At 31.8% G+C, this 23,602-nt stretch overlaps 1 protein-coding gene across 1 annotated transcript; it reads right to left on the bottom strand.

Annotated features, from left to right (window-relative positions):
- Nucleotides 1–5: 5 nt before the first annotated feature.
- LOC134259621 (transforming growth factor beta regulator 1-like) lies at nt 6–14,576 on the bottom strand. Its single transcript, XM_062742226.1, has 10 exons — nt 14,405–14,576; nt 13,224–13,375; nt 6,656–6,761; nt 6,194–6,264; nt 5,695–5,918; nt 5,192–5,328; nt 4,790–4,936; nt 1,526–1,623; nt 874–1,100; nt 6–355 (listed from the first exon to the last, which is right to left on the bottom strand). Exons 1-10 carry the CDS (start codon nt 14,543–14,545, stop codon nt 273–275), a joined length of 1,386 nt encoding a protein of 461 aa, XP_062598210.1. The 5' UTR covers nt 14,546–14,576; the 3' UTR covers nt 6–272.
- Between the last annotated feature and the right edge of the window lie 9,026 nt (nt 14,577–23,602).

The raw sequence follows: 23,602 nt of genomic DNA, 5'->3' as shown, positions 1-23,602 counted from the left end.
ACACATTCTTCGGATTACAAATTTATTCAAGATCTATCCACTAAAATCTAAATTATGCACATGCTCAATTGTCATCAGTTGAAACATTCAATTGTCATCAGTTGAAACATTCAAATGAAATCTATTATGTAAACATGTAAAGTTCTGCAACACTTTTAACAGTACTGAATGAAGTCCTCATACTTTTACTTATAAAAATAAATATTGAATTTTACTGCTGAAATATTGAAGATAGTTTCTGTTATCTAAATGTACAGTTTTGTTATCAATATTCAAGTTTTTGTGGCTGGTTTTGTTGTTAGCAGTGATCTCAGGCTTCCAGATGACTCGAATGGCATTTGATGCTTGATTCCACCTACACAAAAAGAAATGTCCTTATTTGTCATATCAAGATACAATTCTTGATTCCTATTTTTTACTATGTGAGCATAGTAAATAGCATCTAGGAATTATAATTTATGAAAAAATGGATTTTCAGCTATCATATACAAAATATCTACTACAGTGTATATAATTTACAAAGAGAATTACTGAAAGGTCGAACAAAAATAGATGGCATAAATTTAAAGGGGCTGATTCTTGATATTAGGATAAAAGTAAAATATAACACATGCTTAGTGCATGATAAGCCAGTGCAATAAGTAAATGGTCTAATGAGACACAGTACTGTATATCTCAACATACAAGAATGTTCTAAAAATTTCAACAAATGTTAAAAGTCAGGAGACTTAAAAGTTATGGCTTCTTAAACTGAAAAAATGCTGCAACTTTTTCATCAAAATGAAACATAATGTTCCATTTTTTAATGTTTAATTTTGTGATGCTCATCTGATTTAAAGCTTATGGCTCAGAAATTAAAAAAAAAAATCTCACCTTTAATAAGTGCAACTCTGAATGCATCATATCCTATTGTGGGATCCTGCAACATCTCTGTGCCAACACTCTCATTAGTGTCTGTTTTACTGATCTCAAACTTGACCCACTTGTAATTACTGCAGCGTTTGGCCCCGGGGGAGCTTTGAATGAGATTCTGTACCACGGGGTGGGTCAGTCCAAAGAAATCGGCACCCCTTCCTGAGGGTTCAAGTATCTCCATACCTCTAGAAGGGAAACAACTCCGATTACCTTATCTCCTAAGTTATATGGTATATATGGATAACGAGAATTTTTATGAGAGGAGGAAAATGTGATAACTACAGACCTGGAATCTTACCCAAACTCAAATCAATACATATTAGGGCATATTTTGGTTTTCAATTGCCTTAAGAATCTTTTTATTGCAGTTAACTTGAAAACAATTGCAACTATACTTTCCATGTGACAGGATGGATTCCGAATAAGCAGAATTTTTAGCGAGGATTTAGTTTTGGCATTATTAGCGAGGGTGTAGAGTTTGCAAAAATTGAATATCGCTAAAAATTAAATTTCAAATCATCAATTTTTAAGGACAAATCGTTAAATTTGCGTCTAGCTAAAATTTCCACTTATTCCATGTTCTTTTTACCATATTAACATTTATACTGACCTTGACCTATTTATCATATTGATCAGCTGATTGTGACACTCTCCAATAGAATGGCTGCTTAATACCAGATCTTCATCATCATCCGCATCTATTTCAAACTGAAAAAAAACACAATATATGAGCAGTCAAGAGATTTGGAAAGTTCAGTGAAAAAGTTTTGTCATTTACAAAAGACATCTCTTTTTTTCAGTTCATTTAAACAATGAACAAAAACTTGTGAATTTGATTTCTTGTTTGTTGGGCCATTTCAAGTTTTTAGCTCACCTGAGCCGAAGGTTCAAGTGAGCTCTTCTGATCACATTTTGTCCGTCGTCCGTCCGTCTGTAAACTTTTCACATTTTCGACTTCTTCTCAAGAACCACTGGGCCAATTTTGACCAAACTTGGTATAAAGCATTCTTGGGTGAAGGGGAATTTAAATTGTTAAAATAAAGGGCCAAGTCCCCTCAAAAGGGGAGATAATCAAGAAAAGACAAAAATAGGGTGGGGTCATTAAAAAATCTTCTTCTCAAGAACCACTGGGCCAGAAAAGCTGAAACTTATGTGGAAGCATCCTAGGGTAGTGTAGATTCTAAATTGTTCAAATCATGACCCCCGGGGGTAGGGCGGGGCCACATTGGGGAATCCAAGTTTTACATAGAAATATATAGGAAAAATCTTTGAAAATCTTCTTCTGAAGAACCACTGGTCTATAAAAGCTGAAACTTATGTGGAAGCATCCTGGGGTAGTGTAGATTCTAAATTGTTCAAATCATGACCCCCGGGGGTAGGGCGGGGCCACAATGGGGAATCAAATTTTTACATAGAAATATATAGGAAAAATCTTTGAAAATCTTCTTCTCAAGAACCACTGGGCCAGAAAAGCTGAAACATATGTGGAAGCATTCTGCGGTAGTGTAGATTCTAAATTGTTCAAATCATGACCCCTGGGGGTAGGGCGGGGCCACAATGCAGAATCAAAGTTTTACATAGAAATATATACGAATAAAGTGCCCCGCCACAGCATGATACGCCCATCAAATATTGTTCAATAATCATAAATTGGTTGGGGTGCAAGAAAATCAAGTAACCTTGATTAACAGATTGACACAGATTTCAATGATCTAATTTCCATTTCTTATCATGTTTAAAATATTGTACATACATCTCTAAGAGACTTACAGTGTAGGGATTAATCATAACAAATAATACATCATATAATTCTAAACTGTCTGTGTTAGAGCTTAACAAATATCCATCTGCAGCTTTAAATTGTTTATTGCATATTTTATGAAATAATGGAAATGCTACAGTCTACATGGTCTAATAAAAAAAATCAAAAATGAATTATTCTTTAGACTATAAAATTCTAAGTGAGACATGACTGCAATTTGTTGCAAATATATAAAATTTGAAATGTATTTTTTTTTTCAATGAACACATGTATAATTAGTTTTAATTATATTATACAATACTAATTTAGTTTTAATCATACACTAAAACTTCAATTTGTTTTAATTACATTACACCAATTGAAAGATCTTTATCTGGACAATAGCCATCAAGAACTCTTAATCTACACAAGCAACTATGAGGCCATTTCTTTTTGCCCAAATCCCAAGAGATAAATTAAGATAACAGTTCCATGATCAGATCTAGAGATGCTCTTGCCTGTTAGCTCCCGACAATAAACTCATTAATTTCTCTCTAATTTGACATGCACATTTCTGCTATCAAAATTTTCCTTGACCAGTGCTTGATAATTATGCCCATGGGACAAACTGAATTCCTTTCAAAGCATAAACATTTGTTACAGATTGCTGTAAAGTATATAGTGAAAAAATAAGTTTTTACTTAATTTAACATTTTTTAATAAGGATACAACTATATTTTTACATTTTTTAGGATTATGAAATTTAAAATTTAAAAGACTTAGTTTTTTAAAAAAAATCACTTAAATTAAAGGTCACAGTGACCTTGAAATAGGCCGCGACACACCTTCTACCTTAGCTGTATACTTTTGCCAAGTTTGAAAGCTCTAGGTCTCATAGTTTTCTAGTTATGAGCCGGACAGGATTTTTCCATAACAAATAATGTGTTTTATTGGCTATAGCGTCTTTATTAAAGGTCAGAGCGACCTACTTTTTGTGCGCGACACACCGTCTGCCCAAGAAGTATCAGTTGACAAAGTTTGATAATCCTAGGCCTAATAGTATTCAAGTTATGAGCCGGACACGAATGGACAGACGGACAGCTGGACGGACGGACGGACATGAAGCATATAACATAATACGTCCCGTCTTAAGACGGGCGTATAAAAATCTTTGAAAATCTTCTTGTCAAGAACCACTGGGCCAGAAAAGCTGAAACTTATGCGGAAGCATTCTGGGGTAGTGTAGAATCTAAATTGTTCAAATCATGACCCCCGAGGGTAGGTCGGGGCCACAATGCGGAATCAAAGTTTTACATAGAAATATATAGGAAAATCTTTGAAAATCTTCTTGTGAAGAACCACTGGTCCAGAAAAGCTGAAACTTATGTGCACATGGAAGCATCCTGGGGTAGTTTAGATTTCAAAATATCTAAATTATGATCAGTGGGGTAGGGTGAGGTCGCAATATGTATTAAAAGGGGGAAATCTGGTAAAGAACAGAATGGTCAAAGCTTCTCAGGTGAGCGATGTGGCCCATGGGCCTCTTGTTTTGTTTTTTGTTGTTTTTTTTTTTTTTGTTGTGCATCCATCCTAAATTAGAAAAACCTATCTTTCTATCCAGAAAAAAAACACACAAACCAACAGGGAAAAAACATTTTAAGTGCAATACTAGAATTTCTCATCATTATTTGAGAATTCTACTAGCACTATATCCATGCATATTAAACTATAAATTTATTATGACATTTTTTTTTGGAACCAAACTTTAAAGAGAGATGCAGATCTTGAAAGAGTAAATTGCATTTCTATTTTTAAATTTTTGTTTCGTAATTAATAATCTCAAAACCAATCTATATGCGGGCACTAAACATAGAAAAAACTTTGAATGGCCTTGCTGTAGCTCAGTCACATTAAGTTTACTGATATCAGTGATGGAATATTACAGCTGAATGTATGTGTTAGTGTATACACTCTATATCAACTTTTAAAAATAGACACTTAGGCCAATATCCTCATAAAACTGAAAGTCATATATAAGGCGCCAGCATAACATATAAAAAGATGATTAGCTTATTCTTTTTTGGAAAAGTTGACAGGCATGTAGCCTTCACGAGAAATGGAGGGAGAACTTACCAGAGGCCCCTGCACACTGCTGGAGATTTTACAGGTGTACAGACACTTTTTGTCAGGAAACACAGTGGAGGCATACGATCGGGTCGTACAGAAGCCTTCAGGAAAAATACACTGGGCATTGTGGAAACTAGGACGGTCTACCACAATCTGTAAATGGGGTGTAATGATAAGTGATAGATAACTTATTGTACATGTATAAAAAGAAAAACATACCATGAGCACTTTCTCCTCCAGGCATACATAAGTTAAATTACTCGCATCATTTTTTAAAAAGTCATATATATATATATGAATCAGTTACAAATCAATGTCCATAGACAAATGAACACAGTGATTCTGGTGTGAAAATGCCGAAGCACTTTATCTCAACATAAAAACAAGCTGTCTATATCTAAACATTACCTCCCCTAAACTATGCAGAGTCAGGTCCCCCATTACCAGGGGAAAGATGGGTCTGCCCATGGAGTCTAACTGTAATGGAGGCACTACACGCTTGGTCACTTGGGACTTGGACTTCTTGGGCTTTGTCTGCATTGTTTCTAAAAAAGATGAACCATAAAAATATATATGTATAACTATTATTATAATTATGTATCATCGTATATATTCATAGTTGAGAATCCATCAAGTTTAAAGCATAATAAAATGAAGAAGATGCCAGCCTGTTTGGGAAATTGATGCACTTTTGGCTTGTACACTTGACATGCTTAAAACTTTCCAATAAACATACAAACTCTGGAAATGAAATCTTAAGAAATGATACACCAGTAACTTGAATTGGCAGTTACGAAAAAGAATCTAACATAATGTAATCATCCTTCCTACTATTAAAGTTTGGGCAAGGTACATATACATGTATTTATGTGTTTTTATTCTCTCCTGGTAAGTGTTAATGTTTTGAGTACCCAGTATTTCCTTGGCCACTGTGGGGACGACTGTTGCCGATTTTCGTTTGTCTGCCCCGCCTGAAGACTTCTTTTTGGACTTGCTTTTGATGATTGTTGGTTCTGGATTACCTTCAGCAACAGACATCATGGACTTACTACTGCTGCCCCCGGGTGAGACTTTACCAGGGGCAGGTAATCCATCCTTCAGGGATTCATAGTGAAGGAGTTTTCTTAACAGAAACCTACAAATGAAGAATCATCTTTTAATTTTTAATGTTTTCTGAAAGCAATGCTGTAGTCTGTATGTTTGCAAACAGACTCACTAAATCCATAAACAAAATCTAAGATTAACTTCTCATGCATATAATACATGTATACACTGTATGTTATAATTAATGGCAATTATCTTTGAAGAGCTTATTTTGTTTATATTTATACAGATATCTTAAAAAGATATTGATTTAATTTTATTCCTATATATAAATCTGATTTTGATCGATATGGCTAGCTGCTTTACCTTCTTTCTTCTTTAGCTTTAGCAATCTTTTCCTCCACATGAACCACTTCATCGCAGATTGAAGCATTGACCTATACATGTATTTACATTTCAAAATGCAAACAAATTTAAAACCATTGCATGTTTAATGATTATTTTAACTTTTACCTGAACATATTGGATGCTTAAGTTGGAATTAAGAGCAATGATATTTACACTAGTGTTTCTTTTTTGCACACACAGGAATTCAAAAATCAGCTCATTATTTTGAATTTACAATTTAAGACACTAGCCTATTAAATTAAATGAATGAATTTAGATCTCATTTCATATCCAGCTGAATTTGCAGTTCTGGAAAAAGTTGTTTTATAAAAACACTTACAAACTATTATTGTATAATTTTTTTTTTATCAACAATCTTAAAATTGTTTTGTTATCTACACTAGCTACTGGTAATGCTCTATTTGGTGTCCTAGTACTTACGAACATTAGATCTTTGATGACTTTTTTAAGTCTTTTCCATCGCTTTAGGTACGGATTTACTGGCACTGTCCTGGTGACAGCCGCTGGCTTTGTTCCCACAACAACTCTTCAAAATAATTTATAAATTCTTATGAGGTTTTATAAGTCATCAAATGTAATACCTAATTCAGGCTGAAACATACTTACAATATCAATTACATTTTGAAAAAATTCATTTTCTTTTCTTGTTTAAACTTTGTAGATTTCACAAGAATTCTAAGAGGATATGCATACATTTTCATATATTTAAGTACAAAAAATGCATGGAGGTGATTTTCATTCCATGTGATCTTAATATATAATATAAACTTAACAGATATAACAAAATTTCACTTATAACGAAACAAAATTGTCCCTCACTGGCACCTTGTTGTAAGCATGTTTTACTGTACATGTACCAGTCTATAATTGATAACATTACTGGGACTCCACACTTGAAAAATTAACATACAATTTGCAGAATTGAGAAATCAAAGTGTATTCAGAAAGCATAAAATGCTGTGTTATATGTTTCACACTGAAACCATTTTATTGCCTGTCTGATAAATTTCTACCCAAAAAATCATGCACGCCAAATAGACAGGTAATTGCACACACTTGTTGTCAACAAAGGTGTTTTTTTTCCATGTGCCACTGATCATAACCAGTAGAGCAAATATTTAAATGACATGACCAATTTTTAAAAAACAAGGTACATGGATGTACAGGTAAATGTACAGTGTGTGTAGAGGTAGTGTATAAACCATTCTATCGATCTGCAGGCAGCCATTTTAATCATGTCGATGAAATAGCAGATGTCATTCAGATGAGTATGAATTTTTGCTTAAAATAAAAATCACTGACATCCTGGACATACAGCGATAATAAAAATGGATCCTAGATACAGTGCCCAGAATATTCTGCTTTGTGACCTCTGTGAATCTGAAGTGGTTAATGGCCATTGTGAACTCTGCCAGAAAAACCTTTGTAATTCCTGTGTTGGGAAGCACCTCTCTGATTCCTCTAACAGTCACAGAATTGTACCATACAAAGACAAAAGCTCTCTTGACTTTCCAAAATGCAAAGATCATGCAAAACTGTGTGAGCTTTTTTGTGAACAATGTGACATTCCTGTATGTAGTGCCTGCCTTTCCTCTGATGATTGGCATCATGGACATAAATTAATTGATATTCTTAAGGTACTCAGCTCTAAAAAAGAGAGTTTGGAAAGAGACTTGCAAGAAATAAAAAAAAGCATGTACCCTAAATATAAGGACATTTTACCAAAATTAAAAGCTGAAAGAGACATGCTGGAGAAACACTTTGAGAAACTTAAAAAAAATGTCACCAAGCAAGGAGAAGAATGGCACAAAGAAATTGATATTGTTGTCAAGAAACGATTAACTGAAGTTGATGAGATGAAAACAAAAGGCTTAGATGTCCTTAGTGGACAGGGAAGGAAAATCACAGAAATTATTACAGATTTGAATCAAGTACTGGCTAAAATGGGAAAAAATTTGGACTCTGGGGATGTCTTCAATACTTGTGCATATATATCCTTACATGATAAGTTCAAAAAGTTGCCACCTAAAATCCAAATTTCACTACCAAAATTCTCTCATCAGAGAATTAATACAACAGACCTCTGCCAGTTGTTTGGTTCTCTGTCACCAATGATGTTGACAGACTGGGAACTAGGTTATGATGTAGCTACATCAGGAACTTCTTCTTCAACATCGACCAAACCACTGCTTGATGAACCAGAGCTCCTCACTACCATAAACACTGGGCATAAATTCATATGCAGTGTTGCTTGTCTTAGTGATGAAAAAATCTGGATTTGTGGAGAAGACAACATCATAAAACTCTACAATCTCAAGGGCAAACTGCTAAACTCCATCAAAACAAAGTCAGGGAACACACCAAGAGATATAACAGTGACTAGAAATGGCAATCTAGTTTATGCAGACTTTTCTGATGGAACTATAAATATACTGAAAAATGACCAGATAAAAGAAGTTAACAAACTAAAAGACATGGAACCGTACAATGTAAGCAGTACCTTCTCTGGTGATTTTCTGGGTTGTTGGGTCAATAAAGATGTATATGAATTTGAATGTGGTTCAAAGGTTGTCCGCTACTCTGACAATAAGGAGATGCAAAGCTTTGGTGACAGTCTATATTCAAGCGTCTTTCATGATGGTGCAGGTTACCCTCATTATGATTGGCACTTGAATACCAAATACATCTGTGAGAACAGGAACCTAGATATCTGTATGGCTGATAGACCTCTCTGTAAAGTAACTGTAGCTGATCAGACTGGAAAACGCAGATTTCAATACAGCGGTCATTTTAATTCAAATCCAACAAGTTCACATCTTTGGAGATTTTGTCCAACTGGCATTGCTACAGACAGCCAGAGTCAAATTTTGATAGCAGAATCTAACATAATTCATATTCTAGATCAGAATGGACAGTTTCTGGGTCATATTGAGAACTGTGGTCCAGAGTTTCCATATGGTTTATGTGTGGACTCTAAAGACAACCTTTTTGTAGCTGACTCCTATACTGGTCAAGTGAAGAAAATCAAGTACATGTAAATACCCTGGTACTAGAAAGGAAATTAGCAATCATCCATAACACTGCATCGAATAGTCAGAGTAAAAATTAAAAATTCAAGTGATTCAGTCCTCCCACTATAAAGGAAACATCCCCGTGTAAATCAGCAGTAAGCAAACTAAAAATAAAGGGCATTTTGAACCAGCGATAGACACCAAAACAGTCTTTCTATGAGCTGCAGAGCATCATCATGATCATACCACATTGTACCATCTCATCCCAAGCATGCCAAGTGTGTCCGTTTATTTTACTGATTACATTAATTAGTATTTTGAAAGATTACATATCTCAACTTGCAAATAAAGGAAGGGACAAAAAGGCAAAATAAAAACCTGAGGAAATTATAAAGGTCTTATGCTACAGATGAAATATTTGTTTTTCAGTTTAATAATTGTGGTTTGAAAGAATATTTGGTACATTCATTATGTTCATTGAAATACAGGTTAATACATGTATGCTGAAAATAATTTAGAATACTTGTTACAATAAAAAATTCAACACTGATAAAAATCTTTCTTTTGCTTTCTGTATAACTATGAAAACTATAACAGCACTGTAGATTCACAAACTATACTAATTCAAAAAACATTTTCACTTTACAGACTTCCCTTTTTTGTGTTTTGGGAAAGGGTAGCAGATGTATTGGGATTAGGGATGTCAACGAGTACCCGGTTAACCGGGTACTCGATCGAACGTCCGAGTATCGAATACTAAAATCGGTACTCGGTTACTCGGATGTATATTTTTGAACATTTCTAAGGTTATTTATTAATGCATTAAACTATTTTACTTGTACATACAGTAATTAGGGTTTCCTACTCCTCTAAATGACCGTTACCGCCTGTGGCAGTGTTTATACAGTAATTATCGTAACCAAGCACCTGTTACCTGGCTTTTCTCACCTTCCGCTGCCTTCTACCCTTACTTTTGCTTTGCCTTAATTATTTGTTTTCCCTGAACATCATTTACGGTCTATTATTTTTAAATAAATTAGATAATTTTGTCAATTTTCCGAGAAGCCGTAAATTCTCGGGAAATGAGACAGATGATATTACACGTGCGATTGTTGATAGGGTTGTGTTTGATTACACGTCAATACAAATTGTTGAAGGCAAAGGCTTTAAAATAAACTTATGTCCATCATTGCACCATACTACAAAATATCGTCCCGTAATACAATAAAATCTAGGATCGAAAAAGTGTACGAAAATCGTAAATGCACTCTGTAAGGAGAACTTGATCAAGTTCAAATTGATACTACATACGTAGCTCTGACGACCGATACTTGGACGTCAAACGCAACAAAAAGTTACTTTGCAATTACGGAGCAGATTATTATTTTTAAAGCAAAAACACTGTGAACCACTTATAATTTTATTTCTTGTGTTAACTTTACCTGATAAATAAATTGAACTTTAAAAAAATGTTATATTAAATTTCGTCGGGCACAAAGTGCTCATCATTGTTCCAACAGAAACACATTTACGGGTAAACCTCATATCAGAGCACGTGGTTTTATTTCTACAAGAATTTACAATGTTTTACAGTCATCAATTTACTTGTTCATATTTAGTTACACTTTTACCGAGTACCCGGGTACTCGATCGAAAAAACGTCCGAGTAACCGAGTACTAAAAATTGACTGATTTGACATCCCTAATTGGGATACATGTGTATTAAGCTTAATCATTTAAACATTTTTTCTGAATGTCAAATAAAATTAAAACTAGGACATGTGTATACAACCTATGCAATCTATGAGGTACATAAATTAAAAGGCATAAGCTTGAGTCTGACATGCCACATTATTTAAAGCATCCAAATATCAAAATACTGTACAGCAAAATGTTTCCAGTCAAGGCATAAGAAGTACATGTACATATATTGGCATATTCAAAATTTAGCGCAATCACTTGGTATTGATTTGTTTATTGTGGCCCCACCCTACTCTGGGTTTATTGATTAATTAATTGAATTTAATTAACACAACCTGAGGGTGCTTCCATATCAATATGACTAATCAATCAAAATGACTAATCAATCAATATGACTAGGGTAGGGTGGTGTAATTTCGACCCACCTGGTTAATTTCGACATTTCATAAATACCTTAATGTAATTTGTTTATCGCGTATAATTGTGTATGTACATTTCTACTATTCAGAAAGAAAACGTATTTTTAATATATTGTGTCCAAAATAATTTTATTTCCATAAGCGTTATTAAGATCATTATTGGAAAATTACATCAAAGAATAGGCTTTATCACCCGAAAAATTACAGACGAGTATATTTTTTGCCACTACAGCGAACCATCACCTCAGAAAAATCTTGTATGGGAAGACAATCATTGGATATCCCCGACGTGATATTTATCAAATATTATTTTGAAAATGAAAATTATACCCTTTTAATTTTAGCAATTAGTTTTTACAAATTAAATTGCAAATCAGCTGAACAGAAACCGTCCGAAGTTATCCCTACATGGATACGGCTTCAGTGGGTAACTTCGACCAATGTAAAATGATGCAATTCACTATCTGTCACCACAAAAGATTCATGACCATCCGGAAAAAATATTCTGATAGTGATAAGAATTATGTACATTAATACCTGGTAAAAACTAGTACTACAATAGTGAAAAATCATTTGATTTATTTACGTGCAGTTTAGATGTATGGGGCACCGTTTTAATATTTTAATGGTATTTTTTTATATCAAAAAATCATTTTGTGATATCAGAAATTCAACAGTATTTTTACTCCGGGATCCATCTTTTATTCTGTACAGCAGAAAAATTTTAATTCATATTTTTTTTTTCTATATTAGAGCTGACGCCAATTATTTCCTTTGCATTGGTTCTTCGGTCGAAAATACCCCGTATGCGGTTGAAATTACCCAACACACATATCGTGTAAATCGAACGCATTTATTTCATATTATGACCAAAAATATATACAAAATCAATGTAATCTGAAAGATAAAAGGTATTTCGAAGGTAAAAGGATCCAGTAAAAGTTGTAGCATAACATAACAGTGACATACTTTAACAAATCTTAAGTACAAAAAAATAATCGGTTGAAATTACACCAACCTACCCTAATCAGAGCTTCATTGTTCTTGAGAGAAATATTTTTTAATTTTACCTATGTATACTTATGTAAAATGTTGATACCTTATTGTAGCCCATCCTACTCCCTGGGGCCTGGATTTGAATAAATTTCAATCAACATAATCTGAGGATGCTTCCATATCAATATGACCAACCATGCTTTTGCTGTTTCTAAACTTAGAGGAAGATTTTTAAAGATTTCCTCAAATATTCCTATATGTAAAACTTTGATCATCCATTGTCGCCCCATCCTACCAACAATGGTTTTAACAATCTTTAATCTAAACTACTTGCCCGAATGAGGATGTTTCCATATCAATATGACTAATAACAGCTCTGTTGTTCTTGAGAAGAAGATTTTTTAAAGATTTAACTATATATTCCTATGAAGAAAATTTGATCCCCAATTATGACCCATCTTACCCTCTGTAATGAAAGGTTTCACATACGCTTCATTTTGTCTGATTTAAAAGTTTTTATAGATGGTCTTTTGAAAGATGATATCAATTTTTCACCAATTCTTAATTATCTCCCTTTGTATGAAGGAGTGGCTTTTCATATGAACAAACTTGATTCCCCTTCTACCAAGGATGCTTTGTGTTTGGTTGAAATTGATTCAATGGTTCTTGAAAAGAAATCCATAATGTGAAAAATTTACAGACAGAGGATGGACAGCTCACAGACAAAACGACAGATGCCAGACAAAATGCAATCAGAAAGGCTTACTTGAGCTTTCAGCTCCCGTGAGCTAATAAAAGTGTTCATTCCTTCTTATGATGTACACAATGACATATTTTGAACAGAGTCTAAAGGAACTTTACCTGCCTCCTTGAACATTCTTCACAATCATCCCGTGAGGTCCTTTTATGATCTGCGTTACATGTGGATTACTTGCACTGGTCCCCGATCCACTCAGCATAGGACCAGCATGAGAGGTCTTCAACAAAGATGTCCCAGTGGTGGTATTTATCAACTGTGTAAATTAAATTAGTTCAAATGATTAAGTGGATATTAATTTTCTTGTTAACTTTTAGAGGGTATTAAGTGTACCACCAATGTAAAGATATATACAGATATAGCAGTGCTTAGTTCTTTTGCATAAAAAGTGAACCCATCATAAGTCCAAATATTTACTTCAACAGTTAATCAAAGAAAAATCATACCCATAACTATGGCCTAACTTTTTCGTGTCAAATCATTTTCTAAGCATGCATCTTTTAATTTGTAATACTTTTTTTAAAACAGAAAGTCTTATAAAATATCTCCAAAATTGGTGAGTCTCATTGTATAGTGGTTTGGGAAAGCATGGAAGCTTGTAGTTTAAATTGATTTCATTTTTTTTTTTTAATATTTATGATGTATTTCTACACGAAAACTTATCAACAATACAAACTAAAAACTTTTAAAATATGAACTTTATCATGTTTATTGTGGAGTTTATTAGGTTATAAATTCAATGACCTAAATAAAATTAAAATAAAAGGAATATGGAAATCTGTGAAATTATGTTTTATGTGAATTTTTTTTTCCAATCCGACGTTTCATACTTCTTAAACATAAAAAAGTCAACATTCAGACTACAGACAGATATTATCATGATTATTGGAATATTCAGCGTGCCATGATATGAGAATATTGATGATACATTGCTTCAAACTATAACATGCCATAAAAATTCAATAGTATACTGACAAAAGATGAGACACACAGGTTCTGTAAATTTTTCATACTAACCACAAAAAAGTAACAAGAATCTCAATGTGATGCGGAATTTAAATATTATGAATCCTCTAGGTCCACGAAGTTTAAACATGTTAAATGAAGCAAAATTAATCTGTACTTTATGTGAAAGGACATGACACTCATATAAATGTTCTTTAAATTGGGACAGAACAGTTGCAGAAGGTAAAGAGTACGTATGCCAGGGAATCTTTATGAGATGTTCAAATTATTCGAATTTCCTCGACACCTAAAACTCATTAAACACATGATGAAGATTCACCTGAGATGGTTTCCCGGTAAGAAGACTGATATGACTGTGGGGTCGCTGGGTAACATTTTCATGTGATGCTTGTTTGTTGAGGTCAGCTTGATACTGCTGTAAAAACGCCGAATCTTGACTAAAAATTTTGTTCGGGTCCATTTTTTTTTCGAGGGAGCACAGTAAATCGTTCGTAAAATTACTCGTATAAAAATTCTTGATTTTTTCCCCCTTTCCTTCAATTTTGCTGTCTCTTATTTACCTCTCATCCTAAACCTTTGGATAGTACACTTAAAAAACTTTTCTCTCTCTTTTTTTATTCTTGTTTTGGTGAACAAAATCTAATAAGCCCAAAGAACTTGTTTCATCAGAGAAAATTTGCATATTTTATGTTTGTAAAATCTACAAGAATTTGCCAATATTTTTCAGCATCAAACAGATTTCATTATTTAAGATCTAAAGGGAATCAACAATTTATTTTGAACATTTTAATATTTTCTTTCTTAATTGACATGCAGCAAGAATAAAACTGTTTATCTGTGATTTTATTAAAACTAATAAACTAATGAAATAGAACTGTTTCATGGCTGTATTCCAATTCAAATTTATTGTATGTACCCAGGGCAAAAACTGAGTATTATAAGAGATCTTTTGTTGTTTCAGGTAGCAATGTATGGAATACACTGTGTGAAAACATCAGAAATTCGACAAGTGTTGTATGTTTTAAAGGAAACTATCTTAGAGAATATCATCATGCGTCTTAATTTTGTTAAGTATTTTTTTTAGCTTATAATTCATTTTTTTAAAAATCTTTATATGTACTCTATTTCTTTTAAACTGTGTTTTACTAATACCTGTCGGTATGTATGTTATATTGCAGGACCATATTGAAAACTAGCATTGTTGCTAAAATATGTCATCCTGGATAAATAAAGGCTTTATTAGGGTCTTCCGTCTCAGCGGAAGACCCTTCTATTATTCTATTGTTTCTTTTTCACTTTTATTATTATTATTCTTCCTTTTTTTTTCTTTACAATTTTTGTGCAGAAGATTTCTCGGAGATGGCTCGACCGATTTACTTGAAAATTTCAGGAAAGGTGTATCTTTATCTAAACCTTATACGTTTTTTTCATTTTTTTGAAAATCACTTCCGGTCGAGAGTTATTGCCCTTAAATCAAAATTTTTAGGACCTCTTTGTCTGCGATAGAACTCAAAAACGGTTAAAGCTGGAGGACTGAAATTTTCTGTGATAATAGAGGACATGTTCCCATATTGCAACAAGGTTTCCAATTTTTCGGAAAATGTGTAGTATGGAAACGGCCAAGGGTTGAAAGTTAGGAAACAAATCAAGAGTGAATTTTCGAGACATTTTGTATCATATCTTTAAAAGTATAGTCATTTTGTTAAGAGATACTGAACAATATTTGTGCAAAATGTCAAGTTCTTTCAAATGATGTCAATCAAAAAGTGCTGACTCATCAAATTAGGGATAAAAAGGACCCAGAACAATTTGTTGTATAACTCTTAAACGATCGATATTTTGTGATTATTTATAGAAACAAAAATGTTCCTCTTAAAAATCTTCAACTATATATTATACTGCTGACGTCATATATTACGTATTAAGGGACAAAAAGGGACTAATGATATTTTTTCCTACACCAGTATCTCAGTGACGGTTTAGTGGATTTTTGTCAAACATTTAGAGATGATAGGGAACAATGTTTTCTTGAAAATATTTTTTCATTTTTTATCAATTTACTTCCGTTCGCTAAATATGACGTATTTTTGACGTTTTGCTGCAATGCTGGTATGTCATATTCTGAAAAAACCACGCAAAATAGAGATTTGAAATTTTCAGGAATGATTAAATGTAATCCTGGCATGTGCACATGAGTTTTGAAATTCTAAGAAGACGTTTTAATTTTTTTCAATTTTAAATTAAAATTTTTCAAAAAAAATTTTTGTTCCAATTTTAAAATTTCTTATATCATCAGATAGATCTTGACAAGAGCTTTCAAAAAATGTATTTGTTTTGTGTTTGTGTACAATAATAAACAATATATACGCTCGGGTGTGTTTAGGACACTTGAGTGCAAGTGTACTCTTAGAAATTTTCTTTTAAAAAATCATAACACTTTCATTTATTGACCGATTTCAAATATTTTTGTACCATCAAATAGATCTTTTCAAGACCTTTCCAACGATATCTTTCTTTTTATTGTACGTGCACTAATAAAGAAAATATAAGCTCAGGTAAGTTGTACCTTCATTTTGACAGGACATGTCAAATTCATTATCAAGGACATTTGCAGATGACCGCGCTCTTCGGAGCTCTTTGATCTTTGGTGGATATCGTTTGATTTCTGTAAAAAGTCATTTCTCTTTCATTTCTTGACCGATTTTAAAAATTTTTAATTCATCAAATAGATCTTTTTAAGAGCTTTCCAACGGTATATTTTTTTATATTGTAAATGCAATGGTAAAGAAACTATGAACGCAGGTATGTTAGCATATTGTTTTGACAGAACATGTCAAACTAATTATCAAGGACGCTTGCGGTCAGTGCGGCTGAATGAACTCTTCGATCTTTGGCCTACATACTTCGATTTCAAGAAATATTACACAATTTATTGGGAAATTCTCGAATAAGGTCAAAAGCGTGAGATTTTATCGATTCAAATTTTTTTTTTCAAAAAACTTAAATTTGCATTCAAATGTGAAGAAAGGACTTTTATGTATTTTATAAGATGGAGAACATAAGTCCATGTGTTTTGAGATCGTTCAAAAGTCAAATAGAGTAAAATCAAATCGATTTTAATCTTTCAAAAAAATTAAATGGCTCTCAATTGTTTAAACATGGACTATATCCGTATTTAAAAGATCGAGAACAATATATAAGGTTTTTAGAAATCCTCTAACTTTTAATAAAGTGAAATTTAAACGATTTCAAATTTTCAAAAAAATTTAAATTGTTTTCATATGTCAAATCAAGTACTATAATTGTATTTTGACAGATAGAGAACATTATACAACGTGTTTTGAAATCTTTCAATGGTCAAACAGAGTGAGAATTAGACGATTAAAATTTTTCAAAAAATTTAAATTGATTCCAAATGTAAAATTAAGTACTACATTTTTATTTTCACAGATGTAGAACATCATACAAAGTGTTTTGAAATGAAATCTCTCAAAGGTCGAATAGAGTGAGATTTAAACGATTAAAATTTTTCAAAAAATTTAAATTGCTCCAAGATGTAAAACTGAGTACTATATTTGTCTTTTGACAGATGAAGAACATCATTCGATGTGTTTTAAAATCGTTCAAATGTCAAATAGAGTTTGATTTAAACGATTTAAATTTTTCAAAAAATTTTAATTTCTGCCAAATGTAAAATCAATTGCTACATCTGTATTTTGACAGATGGAGAATATCATGTAATGTGTTTTAAAACCATTCAAAGGTCAAATAGAGGAAAATTTAAACGATTTAAATTTTTCAAAAAATTTAAATGGTTTCTAAATGTAAAATTGAGTACCATATTTGTACTCTGTTATATGGAGAACATCATAAAATGTGTTTTGAAATATCTCAAAGGTCAAATAGAGGGAGATTTAAACGATTTAAATTTTTCAAAAAATTTAAATTGCTTCTAAATGTAAAATCAAATACTATATCTGTATTATGACAGATGAAGATCATTATACAAAGTGTTTTGAAATATCTCAGAGGGCGAAAAAAGCGTGATTTAAACCATTTAAATTTTTCAAAAAAATTAAATTTCATCCAAATAAAAAATCGAAGATGAAATCTGTATTTTGACAGATGGAGAACATCATACAATGTGTTTTGAAATATCTCAGAGGTCGAATAAAGCAAGTTTTAAACGATTTAAATTTTTCAAAAAAAATTAAATTTCATTCAAATAAAAATTTGAATATGAAATCTGTATTTTGACAGATGGAGAACACCATAGAATATATTTTGAAATCTCACAAAGGTCAAATTAATAGAGATTTAAACGATTTAAATTTTTCAAAAAAATCAATTACTTACAAATGTAAGAAAATGCACAACATGTGTATTTTGACAGATAGACAACATTAGACAATGTGTTTTAAAACCTGTTATAGCGCTTGATTTTACATTTGGAAGCAATTTAAACTTTTTGAAAAATTTAAATCGTTTAAATTTCACTCTATTTGACCTCTGAGGGGTTTTAAAACACATTGTATGATGTTCTCTATATCTAACAATACAAATAACATACTTGATTTTACATTTGGAAGCAATTTAATTTTTTTGAAAAATTTAAATCGTTTAAATCTCACTCTATATGACCCTTGAGAGGTTTCAAAACACATTGTATGATGTTCTCTATATCTCACAATACAGATAAAGTACTTGATTTTACATTTGGAAGCAATTTAAACTTTTTGAAAAATTAAAATCGTTTAAATTTCACTCTATTTGACCTCGGAGGGGTTTCAAAACACATTGTATGATGTTCTCTATATCGCACAATACAAATAACGTACTTGATTTTACATTTGGAAGCAATTTAAACTTTTTGAAAAATTTAAATCGTTTAAATTTCACTCTATTTGACCTCGGAGAGGTTTCAAAACACATTGTCTGATGTTCTCTATCCGTCACAATACATATTTAGTACTTGTTTTTACATTTGAAAGCAATTCAATTTTTTTGAAAAAATTAAATCGTTTAAATCTCACTCTATTTGACCTCGGAGAGGTTTCAAAACACATTGTATGATGTTCACTACTGTAAACCAACTTTTATTCGCGTGCGAGAAATATCCGCGAGTTCCGCGACCTTCTTTATCTCGCGAATATTAATAGCCGCGAACCATTCATTTTGCTAAGAATTTGTAGAGAATGTTTCTTCAGCCGAGGAAATTAATCATCGCTGATTGATTTTTAACTGACGAATCGCGAATAAAAGATGACACTAATAATAGTTGGTTTACAGTATTTGTCAAAATACATATATTGTACTTAATTTTACATTTCGAAGCAATTTAAATTTTTTGAAAAATTTAAATCGTTAAAATCTCAGCTATTTGACCCTTGAGAGGTTTCAAAACACATTGCATGATTTTCACTATCTGTCACAATACATATATAGTACTTAATTTTACATTTAGAAGTAATTTAAGTTTTTTGAAAATTTTAAATCGTTTAAATCTCACTCTATTTGACCTCGGAGAGGTTTCAAAACACATTGTATGATGTTCTCTATCACAAAATACACATATAGTACTTTATTTTACATTTGGAAGCAATTTAAATTTTTTGAAAAATTTAAATCGTTTAAATTTCACCCTATTGGACCTTTCAGAGGTTTCAAAACACATTGTATGATGTTCTCTATCTGTCACAGTACATATATAGTACTTGTTTTTACATTTGAATGCAATTTAATTTTTTTGAAAAATTTAAATCGTTTAAATCTCACTCTATTTGACCCTTGAGAGGTTTCAAACCACATTGTATGATGTTCTCTATATCTCACAATACAAATATAGTACTTGATTTTACATTTGGAAGCAATTTAATTTTTTGAAAAATTTAAATCGTTTAAATCTCACTCTATTTGGACTCTGAGAGGTTTCAAAACACATTGTATGATGTTCACTATTTGTCACAATACATATATGGTACTTAATTTTACATTTGGAAGCAATTTAAATTTTTTGAAAAATTTAAATCGTTTAAATCTCACTCTATTTGACCCTTGAGACGTTTCAAAACACATTGCATGATTTTCACTATCTGTCACAATACATATATAGTACTTAATTTTACATTTAGAAGTAATTTAAATTTTTTGAAAATTTTAAATCGTTTAAATCTCACTCTATTTGACCTCGGAGAGGTTTCAAAACACATTGTATGATGTTCTCTATCTGACAAAATACACATATAGTACTTTATTTTACATTTGGAAGCAATTTAAATTTTTTGAAAAATTTAAATCGTTTAAATTTCACTCTATTTGACCTCTGAGAGGTTTCAAAACACATTGTATGATGTTCTCTATCTGTCACAATACATATTTAGTACTTGTTTTTACATTTGAAAGCAATTTAATTTTTTTGAAAAATTTAAATCGTTTAAATCTCACTCAATTGACCCTTGAGAGGTTTCAAACCACATTGTATGATGTTCTCTATATCTCACAATACAAATATAGTACTTGATTTTACATTTGGAAGCAATTTAATTTTTTGAAAAATTTAAATCGTTTAAATCTCACTCTATTTGACCTCTGAGAGGTTTCAAAACACATTGTATGATGTTCACTATTCGTCACAATACATATATGGTACTTGATTTTACATTTGGAAGCAATTTAAATTTTTTGAAAAATTTAAATCGTTTAAATCTCACTCTATTTGACCCTTGAGATGTTTCAAAACACATTGCATGATTTTCAGTATCTGTCACAATACATATATAGTACTTAATTTTACATTTAGAAGTAATTTAAATTTTTTGAAAAATTTAATTCGTTTAAATCTCACTCTATTTGACCTCGGAGAGGTTTCAAAACACATTGTATGATGTTCTCTATCTGACAAAATACACATATAGTACTTGATTTTACAATTCCAAGCAATTTAATTTTTTTGTAAAATTTAAATCGTTTAAATCTCACTCTATTTGACCCTTGAGACGTTTCAAAACACATTGTATGATGTTCATTATAGCTCACAGTACAAATATAGTACTTAATTTTACAATTGAAAGCAATTTAATTTTTTTTAAAAATTTAAATCTTTTAAATCTCACTCTATTTGACCTCTGAGAAATCATTATTTTAGTATAAAAATCTCAATCAAAAACTTATTTCATCTTGTCAAAATCGGAAACACACTCGTTGCTCGCAACGAGATCGTATCTAGTTATTATTATTATTCTTTTTTTCTGCACAAATTTTGTGCCGAAATTTCTCAAAGATCTTTGGATCGATTTGTTTCAAATTTTCAGGGTTGGTCCAAATAATCTGAAGTTAATTCCGGCTGAAGGATTTTTTGAAAATCACTTCCGGTCTAGAGTTATCTCCCTTCTCTTAAAATTCAGACGATCTCCTTGTCTGTGATAGAACTCAATAACGGCTTAAGCTAGAGCGCTGAATCTGCCAACATTTTTCAGCAATTTTCAGTGATAATAGAGGACATGTTGCCATGTTGCACCTGGGTCAGGATATTTTCCGGAAGTGTCTAGTATGGAAGCTTTAGGGGTCAAAATTTAGGACACGAATCATGACCGATTTTTTAAGACATTTTGCATCATATCTTTTAAAATATAATTATTTTGATAAAACATACTGAACAAAATTTGTGCAGAATGACAATATCTTTAGAATGATATCAAGAAAAAAGTGCTGACTCATCACATTAAGGGCCAAAAGGGGCTTAAAGTGTTTTTTCGATAACTCTTTAAGAATCAATATTTTGTTATACATTACTGAAGCAAAAATGTTTATCTCAACAATCTACCACTGTGTATTATGATTTAAATGTAGTATAATACAAGATTAGGGGCCAAAAGGGGCACAGAATGCTAAATCTTTGACGCTTTATATCTCGAAAGTGAGAAATATTTTGACAAGTAATATTGAACAAAAGATGTTCAAAATCATGTTCTGAACAATATGCATCCTTTCATTTTTTGCTAAAAGTCCCCATTAAAGTTGAAGGGTTGGCCCCTAAATATTTCTTTTGCAAATAACTCGAAAACTTTCTCTGAATAGTTATTGAACAAAAAGTGTTCAAAATCTTAAGAGCTTCAGAATGAAATCAAGAAAAAGGGGCTGGGCATTCAAATTAGGGGCCAAAAAGGGCTTATAGTCTTTTTTCGATAACTCGTTAACAATCAATATTTTGTTATACATTACTGAAGCAAAAATGTCTATTTCAACAATCTACAGCTATATATCATAATTTTTATGACGTATGGTACATAATCAGGGGCCACAAGGGGCCAGAATGCCAAATCTTTGACGTTTTATATCTCGAGAGTGAGAAATATTTTGATAAGAAATATTGAACAAAAGATGTTCAAAAACATATTCTGAGCAATATGCAATCTTTCATTTTTCGCTAAACGTCCCCATTAGGGAGTTGAAGGGTTGGCCCCTAAATATTTATTTTGCAAATAACTCGAAAACAAAAAAGAATCTCTGAATAGTTATTGAGCAAAAAGTTTTCAAACTCCTAAGAGCTTTAAGATGAAATCGAGAAAAAGGGGCTGGACACTCAAATTAGGGGCCAAGAAAAACTTTTTTCGATAACTCTTTAACAGTAATATTTTGCTATACATTACTGAAGCAAAAATGTTTATCTCAACAATCTACAACTGTATATTATGATTATTATGTAGTAAATTAGATAATTAGGGGCCACAAGGGGCCAGAAGGCCAAATCTTTGACGCTTTATATCTCGAAAGTGAGATTTTTTTTGATACAGTAAAATTGAACAAAAAATGTTCAAATCCATGTTTTGAACAATATGCAACCTTTCCTTTTTTGCTAAACGTCCCCATTAGGGAGTTGAAGGGCTGTCCCTTAATATATATTTTCCAAATAACTCGAAAACGAAAAAGAATCTCTGAATAGTTGTTAAACAAAAAGTGTTCATAATCCTGAGAGCTTTAAAATGTTATAAAGAAAAAAGGGCTGATCCCTTATTAGGGGCCGTGAGGGGCCAAAATTGTTTTATCTTTATTGTTCAATGTCTTTTTACAGAATATGGAAAATCATTACTTTAGAATGGAAATCTAATCAAAATCTGATCTTATCTCATCAAGAATCGAACAAGAACTGTTTCGCAACGAGATCGTATCTAGTTATTATTATTATTGTATATTATTATGTATGTTTTACTTATTTGATGTTATGACCTATTAAAATGAAGAAAAAAAATAGTTAGCTTAAAGCCTTTGAATATTTTGAATCAGAGATTTACCCTTTTCTTTTATTTTCAACAACAATGAATAAACTTTCAACTTTAGAGTCTAACAATGTATGATTCTGCATGAAAAAAAAAAATCATGTGTATTTCACAATTTTTTTTATTACATATGCATACCCTGGCATTTTTTTTTTCATATACATTATCGTAAAGGGACGATCATTTCCCGTGAAGGAGGGGGTATATAAAATATAATTATTATAATTAACAATTTATGAGGA

The sequence above is a fragment of the Saccostrea cucullata genome, unplaced genomic scaffold (genome assembly GCF_032062105.1).
Source record: "Saccostrea cucullata isolate Sc308-1 unplaced genomic scaffold, CSIRO_AGI_Scuc_v1 ctg6024, whole genome shotgun sequence".
NCBI lineage: Eukaryota > Metazoa > Mollusca > Bivalvia > Ostreida > Ostreidae > Saccostrea > Saccostrea cuccullata.
The sequence above is the reverse complement of the archived record's forward strand: the minus strand, read 5'-3'. Positions and strand labels throughout refer to the sequence as shown.

What these genes read in the sequence shown, in the direction of transcription:
- LOC134259621 (XM_062742226.1), bottom strand. Translation starts at nt 14,545, where the DNA reads ATGGACCCGAACAAAATTTTTAGTCAAGATTCGGCGTTTTTACAGCAG. An exon ending in AAGAATGTTCAAGGAGGCAG is followed by an intron (nt 6,762 to 13,223) that starts GTAAAGTTCCTT and finishes ATTATTTTGAAG; the next exon opens with AGTTGTTGTGGGAACAAAGC. An exon ending in AGTGGCCAAGGAAATACTGG is followed by an intron (nt 5,329 to 5,694) that starts GTACTCAAAACA and finishes CATCTTTTTTAG; the next exon opens with AAACAATGCAGACAAAGCCC.